Raw genomic sequence first — 15753 nt, 5'->3', positions numbered from 1 at the left:
TAAGTAATCACGAAGCTTATTTTTAAAATTAAGTTGTTAAATAGTGTTATTTTATTCAAATTCGTGAACTCAAGTACATTGATCAGATTTCCCAATACCGGAGTTGAGTTTGAATTCTCTCTCGTGTGTCGATTAATATAGGACAATGTATCTACTGAGTTATTAACTAGAATGAGAAAATTATTTTTTGTTCAATTTTGGGAGGGCAAATAAAGTGAAGATATTGAAATATTGAAAAATTTATGGTATACATAATTCTGGATACATAAAATACAGATGATTTCGATTAACAATTATGAATATAGAATTCTGAATGTTATCTGTGCTAGCCCCGAACAGGAAGAAGTTGAAACTCATGCTCCTATTATAACAAAAATGAAAGGAGCACAGAAAACAAATCCAGTTATAAAACAGATTATTGCTCAACTTTACAACTTATTTCCCATTCCATTTACAAATGGTAAACAAAGAATCAATATATACCAGGACCTTGGATACGACGGAAGTAATGTGTTACTAATCAAACCTCGTGTTTGAAATGAAGGATAATCTTCTGTTCATATAATTGAATGATTTGCACAAAACTCCACCGCATGTATGAGCACTGAGAACAGCCAGTCATGCGGGAACTATAGATTTGAATCTCCGATTCATCACACAAACTTTTAACTTTAAAACATATTCATGTTATATGAGGATGCATGAGGTAGACCATGAGTTCTTGGTAATCCAATTGAGTCAGTGCCCAAGCCGTATCCTCTTTCAATTGTCTCAGCTTCAAGAGGCAATTCGTCCAGCGTCTACAAACGAAGCAAACATATTGAGAAAACTATATGAGTGCACCACCAAATAGATGTGTCCAGCAAATATTGCTTCAATTAGTCTTAGTAATGTCCTTTAGCATACAAAAATTTGTGAACAATCTATAGTTGACGGTAATACTGTTCCAATTGTTAATAGGTGACAGCCGTAACTTATGAGATAGCCAAACAGAGCTAAAGGTGACGTTTACGCCAAATACTTGTAACTCATTAAAACTCACCTGAAAAGCCTGTTGAAGAACTCGGAGAGTCTCTCGTGCGTGTTTTCTCTTAGCTGCCACTTCTCCAGGTTCCTGCAGCATCTCTTCAAATAGATTCTCTCTGCGACGGAAAACTTAATGAAATTTAGACGAGCTCAAACAAGTTTAGCCAAAATAAGATCTGAAAAATTTTTCGAAGTGGTGAATATCGTTGTGCCAATGCATAAGCACTAAATATCACATATACCTGTATAGTTTTTGAATAAGAACATTGTGCAGTTCACGTTTTGTATGGTTGACCTGATATGCATACATACATCAAAAAAGTGAAAATAGGGATGAGTTGAAATTGATCAATAACAAACTATGAGTTCCAATTCATATCTGGCATAAGGTACTTTCATAATTGAAAAAACTGTTAAAAAACTAACCAAAAAGTGCATGATAGCCTTGGGCACTGAATCCTCGATAATTTTTCTCACTATATCAAAGTAAGATGATAATAGTAGTTTAGTAGCAGCAATTTCAGTAGCTTCCTGCTCTGAAAAGGTCTCCGATGATCTCAAAGTTGTAGGTGGCTGACAACATAGAACAAAACTATAAGACATTTGTAGTTTTGAGAAAGTAATCAATTGAAAAGACAAGACATCCATCATAAATGCACCTCTTGCAGATGAATGCTAGGAGAGGCATGGTCAATGTTGTATGTTGGTTCCTTTTGTACATTGTTTCGAGGAGCGTCACGAATCGAAGAATGGTTCTCAGTCCCACTGAAGATGGATGAAATGCCCCAGATGGAACTAGCTGCATTTACACGTAGAATTCAATGGAGAAAATATTTTATGATACGATCACATAGAACATTTTCATATGGGTCTCCATCTCAGAAGACTCGAACCACAAGTTTCACATCACAAGTAATTGCCAAGTTGTCATTATTCATTTCATCAGGTGCTATAATTGAAAATGTCCCCATCAATTCACCTAGTGCACAATTGACAGTCATAGTTTTTACTCTTTGGCCCATGCCCGACATAGAAGGATTTGAACATATTTTCGAAATAAGTAAACTTATTTTAATAAAAAATAAAAAAAATAAGCTTGGGAAAAAGTATTTCCCAATATAAGTGTCTTCTACTTGAGCCTAGGGTAAGAGTTTGTTCGCTGTTAGTAACAACAAGCAAAAGGGACTAGGTCATAAAGTCAAGTTAAGTTTTGTTCACTATTAGCAACAACAATCAAGTGTTTATTATAATTTTTTATTCAGCCCGTCTTGTATGAGACCGTCTCACTATGAGAGGGGCCCATATAATTAGCCCATTACTTTAATTAATTACTTTAAGATCGTAAGTGATCGTTTTAAGGTTATAAGTAATCACTTTAAAACTATAAAAAGTAATTATATTAAATTATAAGCAATCGCTTTAACGTTATAAGTGAGCTCCTTAAGACAAAAAATGTATATTAGGTCGGCCCAATAGAAATAGTCTCACCGTGAGACCGTCTAACTTAAGGATTAGTATTTTTTATTTATAAATATAATTTCAAAAAAAGAAAAAATATATTATCTCCTTTGTATGCAGTTAGTAACAACAAACAAAAATGTAATTTTTCCTTTTTTTATTTTTTAAAATCTTGTTCCAATTGCAGTCCATACGAGATTATACTATAAAAAATTGCAGTCCATACAAAGAATGGTATAGTGTGCTCTTGAAAACAGAGTCGCTAAACTGAACCTCATACATGTTTTGTTTGACTGAATAACCCAATCCCCCATTTTGTTATTGCCCAAATTGGAGAAATAAGCACAGATAAGATTTCCAACACCTAACATATGTTGCTCCAATTTTTTCGTTGTTCTCTCTTACACATTCATGGCTTTCTTCTCCTAATTTCACTCTACTTTTTTCCTCTTCCCCCGAATCCTTAGTTTCTTCAAATCTGTCTTCGCAAAAAACTCTAATTTTTCTCTCTGTTAAATTCCCAATGGTTGTTGACTACAACTTTGATTAAAGACCCCTGCTACTTTGTTGATAATCGTGGATTTTCATCTTCATCTCCCTTGTCCCTTCAAATATCAGCAATTTCGAGTTCATCATATAAATATTTGTAGCTGATATATTGTAGGGATTAAGGTTTTGGCATTTAGTTGAACCTTCAACAAAAAAAATCTCGAATCTCAAAAATTTCTGGTGATCTGAAGTAAACATTCTGATTATTTTGCAGTAGCTGTTTCCTTTATTAATGTATTTTATAGTCACAGAAATGTCTTTTATTTTGGGGAAGGAAAGGAAAAGAAAAAGAAATTCTGTAGGTTTCAAGAAACAAGTGAATCCCTCACCAAGATTCTACCAAACATCTAATGGAAGTAACAGTTACTGATTCCACTCAGATATTTATCTGTTTCCACTTTATTTCCAGTGTGTGACGTATACTAAACAAGCCCTTAGTGGGTTCTTCTCAAACAGATCTCACTTTTTCTTAACATGACAAAGTGAACTTCAGCAATGTAACCTACACCCATATCCCCCCTTTTCCTAGAACCTCCAAACAAAAAGGAACAAACTTCTCGGTTCATCTACACTAATGAGAAGTCTTGCTGTTACCTCTGCTACTTGTATCACCCTAGTGCAACTTTTTTAACTTCTTTAAATACGATATCACATCAATAGAAACATCGTATTAGCCAACCATATTAAACAACTATGAAATGTAAATTGGTACTACAATGGTTGGAATAAGCTGCTACACACGAACAGTAACTACTTTTCATCAATTGTTATAGTTTTACTTTTTAATCTTTATGCACTATAAATAGACAGTCATGTGGACTTTTGTTTGACTTGTCTCAATGCATATTTTCATAATATCAATTTTATAATTTTTATTTATGCTAACTTAAAAACATAAAGGGTCAAATAATGCATTGGATAGTGATGTGTCGAATCCAATTTGAACAAGAGGGAGTATATGGAGAATTAGTTGAAAGATTGACCAGTTGTCTCCAAAAAACATTAACATAAGATACAAATACTAAGATATATGCTTTACTAACTTTGCCAACTATCCAAAGTTTGAATGTTATCAAGAGTTCACCAAATCTATTATATACAACCATGCCACAGCCTCATTCCCAATATATGGGGTCGGCTACATCCACCAAAACAAACCAATGTAAGATTGCAGGTATCTTTGTTATAAGTAATGATTATTGCTAATCAATTACTATATTCCATTGCTCCAAGGAGGTCCAATGCACGCAACCTTACCCTTATAAAAACAAAGAGGTTGTACTCAATTACCCTTGATAGCAAATATCATCTTCATGTTCACATAAATAAGAAATGCACATAATTAGTGAGTCATTTAACTACAGTCCATCAAATTTCAAAACATCACCCTATCACATACTAGCATTACTAGACAATGTCACAGGCAGTTCATGAGTAACCAAATCAAACTTAGGCTATGATACCTTGAATCGTGATCGCAGAAGTGAATAAGCAAACATTCTTAACTAAGGGGCAGGAGAACAAACAACACTACAGCAAGAAAAAGAATGCAAGCAAAACACCACAAAGGGACAGAAATTACCAGCAGGTCGATTTCTATCTGCTTCTGCATTTGCTCGAGCTCCCTGAATAAGCAAGCAGAAAAAAAAAAGGTTAAAGAAAGCAATAGCAAAACCAAAAATCAGCATGTTCCATAATTGATACATCCATCAAAGAAATGGGATGTGGTTCTCCATGCATTTGCAAAGACAAGACGAAAACAGTTTTCGCATGATGTTAAACTTATAAACAAAGTAAAACATAATAGACCTGTTCAGAGATTGCCCCGTTCGCTGGTGGTTTAATAAATCCATTTGCTGGGGACCTGACAATTGCTCTAGATCTTGAACTCCTCTCAGATGTCTGTGTCATATCAGATTCACCACTATCCTGAAGAATTCCAATAACCATGATGCTCAACAATTTACAGCATAACCTTCAGGAGAAATAGACTTCCTCTGAAAAAACCAAAAGAAAATAAATAAATAAATAAAAAGGAGAGTTCGTACCCTTTGCCTAGACACTGGAACAATAACCATTGACGACCGAATTTGCTGCTGTGCCATTTCTAGAGCTCTGTTTCCTCCAATGAAGTTCGGATGGGAAGTGTTTATGTAGTCCGTCTGCAGCATAAACACATATATAAATTATCAAAAGGCAAAAAGAAAATGAGCTGAGGTTTGACAACAATGCATGAAATAACAGGATTACTTGATTCATATTATGTCTCCGGTTATAACGATATTACACCGTTACAACGTTATTTGTCTCCGGTTAATATTTCATTAACACCCATGAACTTTAATTTTTACGATCAATGAAATTATAGTTACTCAGGATGTTAGTTGATAAACAGAATAGGTTAATTAATTATACACTAAAAAAACCTCAAATATTGCAATTACAATAGCTATAGCCATATTATTGCATGATAATAATTGTTCAACAACAAAAATGCAATTATTAATTCAAAACTCTCCTTATGTGAATTTTTTTAGCAAACATCACACTGCATCGGCCGCGATCTGCATTATTTCTCCGCTATAGCCGTTTTCCGCGACATCGCGACCGTTTCCACAAACGCATCCGCGATTTTTTCCATGCTCACATAAGACAAAGAGAAGCAAAACATATAGAGCTTGAACACCAATCATTCGTATCTTTAAATTTCACCAAGCTAGACATCGGGTTTAAGCAGTAACAAGTGGGGAGAGACCTGAACTCACTTATACTTATGAACGAATTCCCCAGCTAAAATCAGTGATCATTATCCAAATCCATTTTTAGATGCCAAAACGTAAAAGATAACAGACATATGTACGGTTCTGAATGTTTTCAGGACAGTACATCTAACCCCACCAAATTGACTACAATGCATTTAAATCTTCAAGGTTTATGACTTGCGAGTGTTTTGTACCACAAATCCACAAGTAGGTTATTTAATATCTTAACTCTTGAATTTTCTAGGTTGTTATAAACCAACATAAGTTATAATTTCAATGTAACACGAATCATAATTTCAATGTAACTAGTGAGTCATTCCGAAATTCCCAAATCTGCATTCCCTTTTTTACCCTCAATTTTGATTTAGTATGATATTCATTTGCAAGTTGCAATAGAAGCAAAAGTAGCATACTGGATTTCTTGGTCAACTCAAACTAGTATAAACCATAACTTCAGGTCAACATAATGCATTTCCCAACTTAAACAGAACATGAAGTACTTGGATTCAAAATGACAAGACCTCATGTGGTTGTTTAACAAGTCTAGTTCTGTGTTATAAATTAGCGGCGAACAACTTTTACTTGCTTCATTTCAAGTTTGGTGTGTCTCAATTGTTTCAGAAGAATTGCACAGTCAAGAATAATCTATAACAACCTCCCCCCACCCTAACAAATATACCTCAATCTCAAAATTACGTGAACTCATGGGGTTGTTTAACAAGTGTTAAAAACTTAGCGGCGAACAAACTTTACTTGCTTCATTACAAGTTTGGCATGTCTCAATTGTTTCAGAAGAATTGCACAATCAAGAATAATGTATAACAACCTCCCCCCACCCTAACAAATATACCTCCATCTCAATGATGTGTCCAATAATGCTCGTTGCAGGACCAAGATTTTCCCGCAAAAATCTGCCAACAACTTCATCAATCCGCTTTCTGAGGACAGGGTAACGGTGCAGCTCATTAACCATGCAAGAGTGGCTCATCTAAAATGTTGCATCATAACAGAACTTTCAAGAGTTAGACGGCTAGAAAAACACAATTAAATAAAAAATAAAAAAAAATAAAAAAAAAATTGTCTCCAATAGAACAAAGAGTTGCACCTTCACTAATTCATCATATATAAACTGTGCACACTGAAGGCTAGGGGCTAATAAGCGATCTATTTGTCTTCGAACAAGAACTTCAAAAGGAACCTGTATTTTTTTAACATAATAAGCAAGCAATTACCACTGACCAGAAATCCAGAATAGTAGTAGATGAAACAAAAAACTGCCTAAAACAGGGGAGTCAGATGCACTATATCAAGTTGGGCGCAATTACAGAAGAAAAAGAAATTTCATTTCAGGTAATTTCCAAATTCTTTGCCTCTTCTATTTACTATAAGCTGTAATTTAGTGGAGTGTGAGCAAAAATGAGGTGCCTTCTGAATCCTTTCGATATCAATTAGACTTGAAAAACGTATTCATATTTTCAAAAATGGCAAAAAGCTGAATCCTTACAAATTAAAACTGAACCTAAAACATCCTGGTACATCCATCATATATCTTTTACAAATAAACACATTGGCATAACAATTGGGAGAACTAAAAAGCTTATGAATACTCCATTAGACACGAAAAGAAGAGATTAACCTCGGCAGCAAAAACAGCAGATCTTGGACCCCGAGCATTCTGAATAACAGTTCGCACGTCTTCGTCTGACAATCCATCACATGGATCAACCTCCTACAATGTAATTTAGTAACATCAGATATTAATATACTCAAGTAATGTGATGTCAAAATATCATGCGGAAGCGACAATACTAACAATGCCATCAACGCCAAAGCATTAATTCCAACAGTATTGGGTCAGCTAGATGGACTAGAACAAACATGAGAGATCATCACTAACAAAGATTATACATTATTCAACCTCATCTAATGCTAATAAATGATCTACAACTTAGAAAACCAATTCCAATTACCATCGCATATATACTCTTCCAACATACATTCCATTTGTTGTCATATCTGAAGGACAAACTAAATTCCAGGAAACTTGGATCATACATGTCATTTGTCCAAATTCAGACACGGAATACCGGTATATAGAGAGAACATACCTCCAGGCTCTTCACAAAGATAGACTGGAAAATATAATGAACTCGTGCACCTCCAGACAGCTCAGAAATTGAAATTCCTTCACTTTTCCCCTCCACCAAAGAGCAAAACGCTGCCATAATAAGTGTTTGAATAAACAAACCAATGAGACAGAAACTACAAACAGCACTCACTGCCCAACATATCAAGAAGTGAGGAAGAAAGCAATGTGTCTAAAAACAATACAGGATAACCAAGATATAAACAACTAGCTACAATTCTTGTGATTGAAAAAATGCCAATGCTAACCTTCAGAGTATTTTGACAGGATATTTAGCAGGAGAGTTCCTTGGCCAGCCTATAGAACATGGCATCATAGGAAAACAATTAGGAGGAGAAAGTCACAGAGGATGCAGCGCATAGCCGCATACATAAAAACATCTAGAAGATTTTTACATCATGTGAACTCTGCTCTATTAAAATCCCTCAATGACAATTTGGGAATATATAAAGAATGAGATTCCTTCCCCATAGATATCTTACAAGGGAAAAATATATAAAAACGAATCAAATAAATATAAAGTTACCGCACAAATCAAAGCCAAGCAAAAAAGTAATATTTTGTGAGGCGAAACGAAAGGCTTTTAAAGAGGTGTGTGTGTGTATGTGTGTGTGTGTATATATATATATAGAGAGAGAGAGAGAGGAGATAAGCAAAAGCTATTGACATAGGTGTTGGAAAGTGTACTAAAGATAAGGACAAAACATCTTAGTTCAGGATGAGAACATCAAAAATTGATGGAGGGACTAATTTGGTGACAAGGAAATGTTGTAGGAGACACAACAATCACTCTTTTAAATGAAAATAGAGAATTTATGAAAGCAATACAAAAATCAAAGGTGACTACGATTTTGAAGAAAATGGAGCTAAAGAAAGCGGTTGAGCTAGATGGTATACTTATTGAGGTATGGAGAAGCCTAGAGATGATTGTAAGAATGGAAAGCGCTTATTGGGATACAAACGAAATAACAAGAGGCACTATAAAAATAGAATAGAAAGAAATCGCTCCAAGTGAATGCATCGAATATCTTGAGTCTATATTTTAGAATAGTGGGGATATCCAATAAGATGTGACATATAGAATTATATGTGGGTTGCAAGAATGGAGAGAGCTTACTGGAATATTATGAGATCGAGGTGTGCTCTTAAAGTTAAGAGCAAGTTCTATCAAACGACCATTAGACCAGCGCTACTATATGGATCAGAATGTAAGGCTTTTAAAAAGGATCATAATAGATTGAAGAGAGTAGTGGAAATGCAAATGCTTCGATGAATCAGTATTGAGTGGGCATACCTTGAGGGATAAAATTTGAAACGAAAACATGAGAAATGGTGTAGGAGTTGCCAATATTGTGGAAAAAATAAAAGAAAACGGTTTAAGATTATTTGGACATATGTAAACACAGAGTATTAGCAAAACAATAAGGAAGATACAAAGTAGAAACTCAAAAGACTTAAAAAGAGGTCAAGGAAGACCAAAGATGACTTATAGGACGGGAGTGAAGGATCTATACTTACAAATTGAGATGGTAGAAAAATATAATGAATAGAGAAGGAAGAATTCATGTGAACGACCATTGGAACCAATATGTTTATTCATGTAGCCAACCCTAATATTTTGGAATAAAGACTCTTGTTGTAATATTATTGTACTGTTAGCCATTTTCATGATCAAGGGTCTGAAAGGAATAGTCTGAGTAAGGCAAAGTAATTGAATAAGAAAGGTTGAATACATCTCACTTTGCACCTAAAACATAGGCATCATGATATGACAAGAAAAAGTCCCATGTATTGAAGATACAAAGATGGGTACACCTAATAGCTATCAACAATCGAGACCATTCTGTTCACGGAATCTATCAATAAGTTGCTAGATAGATCCGATCATTTAGGAAAGTTCAATCACTAGCTCAAAATAGTAGGCGTGTTTTTTTGGCATTTGGCAACAAGGAAAATTCTACAAAGCTTTTCCCATAAAGTTTAACTAGTTGGTGCAGCATCAGTCAGCAGAAGCAAACAGTTGAATTTTAACTTGTGAAATTTATGTAGTTGAAGTTGTAATCATGTGCTTTGTTACTAACACAATATCATTTTTGGATATTGTAAATAAGACAAGCACGTATATTTTGCTTAAGGGCATCCTTTTATTTGTTGATAGCCCATGGTCCAGTATTTATTGTTTACATCCTGATAATTTTGTCAATAGCCCATCTTGAAAGGGTATGAAGTTCGAACAGCTTCAGGTGTTCAGCAGAACTATCAATGTCCTCATGAATGGGAAAAAAGATGGAAAGACCGAAATCCAGAATACTTACTTTTGATTCAGGAATCTCTCCATAGCTTGCATATTCCTTCGTCACAGAGACCAACTGTGAGCTTATCGCTGACCTTAACGCTGGGAGACATTCTCTGATATGTTGGACTAAAATCTATATAAAAAGGCACAGTGAGCGGCGTTCGTACCAAGGAGGTTATAGCACAAAATCTAGGTCCGCACCTGGTTCAACTTCTTTGCCAATTGTGGGATACCACAACGATCAGCTAGCTTTATATACACCTGTACCAATTGGATATGTTTGAAACTGACAAACTGACAAACTTCAAAACAACCAAATGAAATGAGCAGCAAAATCTAATCATACAGGGTGTGTGTGGAAAAATCTCTCTTCAGCTGCTAGAGCATCCTTTATACTGCGGTTGTGCATAATGTCCTGTTCAATAGACAAACCAGGCATGAGATCCAAGAATTCTGAAAGAAACAAAGAATCCATAGGTATCAAAGTAAAAATTACAGTCCTAGTGACAGTTAAAACTACTAAGATTATAAAGCATTACCTCTTGGCTGCGGTTAACCACTCCTACATAACCAAGCTGGAGAGGAATTACTTTCCCAAGTAACAAATTGTGAGCATCAGTACCCCTATCCATGATATCCAACTGAAATGCAAAGGCAGAAAATGTCAGACACTAATGAAGAAGTGAAGACAGTAAAATGATATGACAATATATTTTAGGAAGATCAGTTAAACCTTTGTAATCACACCGATAGTCCGTTTTCCTGAAAAAAAAAACAACATGAGGGAATGAAGGATGAGGATACACAACTATTCCCAAAAGCCCTCACATACAATCCATCTAACGTAAAATAAAGAACATTTAATAAAAAAAAAAAAAAAAACTTAACATTAACAACTTACAGTGCCAATGCAGGTCTTATTTCCTTTGACAATAACATACATGATACATCAATGCCTTATACAAGGAAAAGGAAATGAGAAACAAATTAAGCAAATTTACCATCAGGGTCTGCATTTCCAGCTATCTGAAGAGCATCAGAATTAGCTAAATCGGAGTTTGCTGGGGTAACAGCTAATATCAGACAGCTAGGATGACGTATATATTTCATTATCATCGTGCGGATTCGTGCTTCAATATCTGAGGGCTGGTCACCGACCGGAACTCTTGTTATCCCAGGTAAATCTATCAAAGTAATATCAAGAACATTGGGAGAGTAAATTTTCAAAGAGATTGTCTTCTCTGAGATACCCCTATTGGCTCCTGCTTCCCTTTCTGTCTCAGCCTGAAGTAATTTATTAAGGCAAGGAGAAAAGCACAGAAATTAGTCCACAACAGAAGATTTATGAAGTATTGCACAACTTCCTAAACAAGAAGTATAGCATGGCATTAACACTAGAAGTAACGGAAAACAAGTTGTGTAAATTTAACAAAATACTCAAATTTTGCTTTCTAAAATGTTAAAGATCGCAAAATTATGGTAGGAAAACACAATACGTCAACCATGATGAATCTTGAAAGAAAATAAATTCTCTTAAAATTCCCAATATGCCACCACTTGTTCTGCAATTGAATTTTTTACTAGACGGCCAGAGTTAACAGATTCAGAACGTTGTCAGCTGGTTTCTACAAAGCAAAAGACATGAGATGGTTGTAAACCAGAAGTATAGCATGGCCCTAGATAGATAACATCAAAATTCAAGAACTGAAACAGCTTGAGACGTAAAAGAAAATTTTTAATACATCTAATTGTGCATGATTAAAAATTATAAGAACCTGATATAATTAAAATTATATGAGATGAATCAAACAAGATCTCACTTAATTATGTTTAAAACCTCTAAATAAGAATAAGATACAAATAAATATTGATTGATGAATAACACAAAATCGTCAATGGAACACCTAAAACGATACAAGTATATTATAATAGTTTGTCTAGATGCTAGGTCATACAAAGGTCAACCCAATGGATCAAAGATTTTTTTATTATTTTATTATTATGTTCGTACTACTAAAAAGTAGCTTGAATTATCGTGTAATGTTTTTTGTTAAAATTAAAATTTTAGTTATCTTTTCATATATGGACCCAAAAACATAATATTTAACTTGACCACAAAATAGTAGTTAATAACTCGGATATATCATGTAAAAATAAAAAAAGTCAATAAACTTAGGAAAATGGGTAATGGGTCGGGTCACAATCATTTAGGTTTGGTCGAATGCCATAACAGATTGAAGAAATTTAACAAAAGTAGTTGCATCAGAATTCATCACATAGTATCCATGTTCAAGATAGAGATGATAAGTTAATCTAATTGGAACGAGGATCGTAACCTTCAAAAGTGAGGTTAATTGTGCTACATTTTGTTGAATCAAGAAATCAAAAATTTGCAAGATAGCTTGGCTTTAAAGCATATTTTATTCAAGTTATTTGTGTTAAATTTGGTTTTGTTTGGTACTAACAAGTACTTCTTCCTACACGTTTTTGGTATATTTTAGTACCATCTCATTTTACGAGCCTCACTCTTATATCTTAAAACATATAAGAGATGTACTCATTAAAAAACAAAAACACATGTAGAATTTGAAGTTTACAAGAAAGGTGGAGAAATCCTAGAATTTACAAGGTCATTAAAAAGTCTCATCAAAAATTTACTTGTAGCATTAGAGTTGCATGGTGACCTTATGACAAGTTTTTCCGCATAAGGGCTTGAGGATTATTCCAAAATCACTTCTAAAATTATTGCGTATGTCATTGTGGTTGTGATAAAGGTCGCGATGATGCAACCGCAACACCTTGCTGGTAAAGACTAGTTACGCGCATATTGGGATGTAAACTATTAACTTGACAATTTTAATTTTATCTTAGTTTCATATTTTCAAAAATATAAATTTAGATTAAAGCTTACAACAGACCTTTTACAACCTAATACATTAAAAACCTTATAATGCCTAATACAACATTTGTCCCACCTTATGTTTCTCATTTAATTTGGCACACATGTCGATGCAATTTATCAAGCTTTAATATCTCTAATTTAACATAATTACAAAGTATAAAAAGTTGATATAATAATACTTGCATATAGATGAATCAAACAAGTAAATAATTTGAAAATATGACAAATCAAACATAATTAAAAAGTATAAAATGATACCAATGCAAACTTAAAATCAAACACCTTAATGGTGAGGCTATGATTAATGTAAAAAAAAGTTCATATTTTTGATGATATATTTTGAGACAAAACTATATAAAATCTCACGTGAATATGTAAATACATAGTTAAATCTTAACTCTAAATTCCATAATATTCTTACAAAGAAGCACAAACAAAGGGGATATTAGTCTACATACAAATTGAAAATGTGTAGGGAAGTTCTCACTTTCCCTAAAACAATACTCAAACATTCCATTACTCAAAACACCAATACTCACATCAAACGAAAGAGATATATGAAATCATTATTTTGATTATGATCATGTCTCACATCCATAGTGCAAAACTCTAATTTTGGTCACAACTGCATGAAGAGAAGCGATAACGGGTTGATGCAGTTGTCGTACCACCAAATATTACTAAGAATGTGTGATATCCCTTAAACACACCTAAAACATGGTTTATTACACCATCAAGATCCGAGTAATATAAGTACGGTAGATTTGAAAACCTTTCTAACCCAGTTAATACAAGACTTATTTTTGCACTATGTTAAAAAACATTGATACTACTCCATTCAAAGTACATAAGAAAAACAACATCCTCGTAATAATTTAGTTAAAAGGAATCAAAACATTAAACAAGGACTCGATTGCATAGTCATGGAATATCATGTCCTTGTAACTCTCCCTAATCAAATACTCCTAATAGATTATATTATACCCCTCCTATTCTAATCAAATGTTCCAATTATTTTTGGCATTATTTAACAATCACTCTTGGTTTATATTTTATTCTCAATCGATAAATTAAAACAATCAAGTGGAATCTTGCTTGATTCGTCTCAATGTAAACTTTTTTAGATCAACTTTTTATAATTTTAAATCCAGCATAATTAAAGATATTTAGGATTGAAATAGTGTATCGGTAACTATGAAAAATCAAATTGGACATTTAGTTTGAATACAAGAGAGTATACTACTTGAAAATGTTAAGGAAAAAGTTCTCACCTTCCCTAAATTAAAACTATGAGGTCTCATTACTCACAATACTACTCAAATCAAATGAAATCGATATCCAAATCACTGTTTTTGTGCTATAATCATGTGCCAGAAACATCAATGTCAATACCCCATTCATTGATTTGCAAATCAATATCAAGAGACACATATTTGTTTAACTTTCATGTGTCATAACATTATTTGCAAACTCAATGTCTCTTATTTGGTGGGAGTTTAAGACAATTTGGCAACAACTTCCAAGTTCATACTCATTTTACTGTTCATTCAATATTTCTCAATTGATTGAGAGGCTTTAGCATATTGAAGCATTCACAACTATAATCAATTCTATCAATAAAAATTCACGACCATAATGAATAATCTATCAATATCAATTCAGAAGCAACTAAAACCATCAATTCAATAAACTGAAAATTCAAAATCAAACAAACCTATAAGTACCTGAATTTCATTACGAATTTGAGAGAAATCATAGAACTTCTTGCCAGGCAAATGCAGAAATTCACCATACTCAACCTCATCACCATCACCTCCATTAATAACCTTTGCTTGATTAAGCTGCAAAAGAAGAGGTCTTCGAGTAACAACATCAGGGCCTCTCGGAAGAAAATCGCGACCAACAAGAGCTTCAATTACGCTTGATTTTCCACTACTTTGGCTTCCGACAACCGCAACTTGCGGCAAATGAATCGGAATTGAAACTCCTGATTGAGAACATATGTCTTGAAGCTTGTTCACCACAGGAATAAGTCGTTGCCCTAAGGAAACCGCCTTTTGTGACTGTGATTGATCTTCTTCCCCCATTGTTGACGGAGAAATTGGATTGAATCGAGCTGAAAGTGAAGGAGAAACCCTAGAAATGGAGTTTGTGAGTCAGATGAGAGGGGAAAAAGTTTGGAGATTGAAGATTATGATTTCCGTAGACTGTAAACAAATTTGGAGTTTGGGCGGTCTTTGATACTTTCGCTCTTCATTGGACAGGTAAAAGCAATTTAATTGATTTGATTAAATCAATATCAATAATAATTTGGGTAATTCTATACCACTGTCCACTGTGTACAAGCCGTTGATAATTTTAAAATAAAATATGAGTTATTTGATTTTTTTTTTATTTATTAAAGTATAATTAAAATGCAAAAGAATATAAAAATAGCAAATAGCTAGCAAATAAATCAATTTTTTTGACATAAATTAGATATTTTTCAACCAATTATCATAAAAAATATCAAATTTAATATTAAGGTATTATATATTTTTATAGCAAGTCTCTTGTTTCCAAAGGCTCGGCCCATTAGAGTTTAATTTAAAAAAACATGTTTATAACACAAAGT

At 33.7% G+C, this 15753-nt stretch overlaps 1 protein-coding gene across 1 annotated transcript; it reads right to left on the bottom strand.

Moving 5' to 3' along the window:
- Nucleotides 1–210: 210 nt before the first annotated feature.
- LOC130809264 (dynamin-related protein 3A-like) lies at nt 211–15429 on the bottom strand. The gene is made up of 20 exons (XM_057674966.1): nt 14864–15429; nt 11239–11521; nt 10971–10999; nt 10777–10878; nt 10584–10652; nt 10439–10498; nt 10257–10370; nt 8190–8238; nt 7904–8013; nt 7432–7524; nt 6901–6993; nt 6646–6783; nt 5082–5195; nt 4843–4962; nt 4616–4658; nt 1686–1825; nt 1453–1599; nt 1269–1321; nt 1043–1142; nt 211–800 (listed from the first exon to the last, which is right to left on the bottom strand). The coding sequence occupies exons 1-20, from the start codon at nt 15224–15226 to the stop codon at nt 672–674; spliced, it is 2349 nt and encodes a 782-aa protein (XP_057530949.1). The 5' UTR covers nt 15227–15429; the 3' UTR covers nt 211–671.
- Nucleotides 15430–15753: the final 324 nt, after the last annotated feature.

Source organism: Amaranthus tricolor, chromosome 3 (genome assembly GCF_026212465.1).
Source record: "Amaranthus tricolor cultivar Red isolate AtriRed21 chromosome 3, ASM2621246v1, whole genome shotgun sequence".
NCBI classification, from domain to species: Eukaryota; Viridiplantae; Streptophyta; class Magnoliopsida; order Caryophyllales; family Amaranthaceae; genus Amaranthus; species Amaranthus tricolor.
This window is presented reverse-complemented; position numbering and strand designations above follow the sequence as displayed.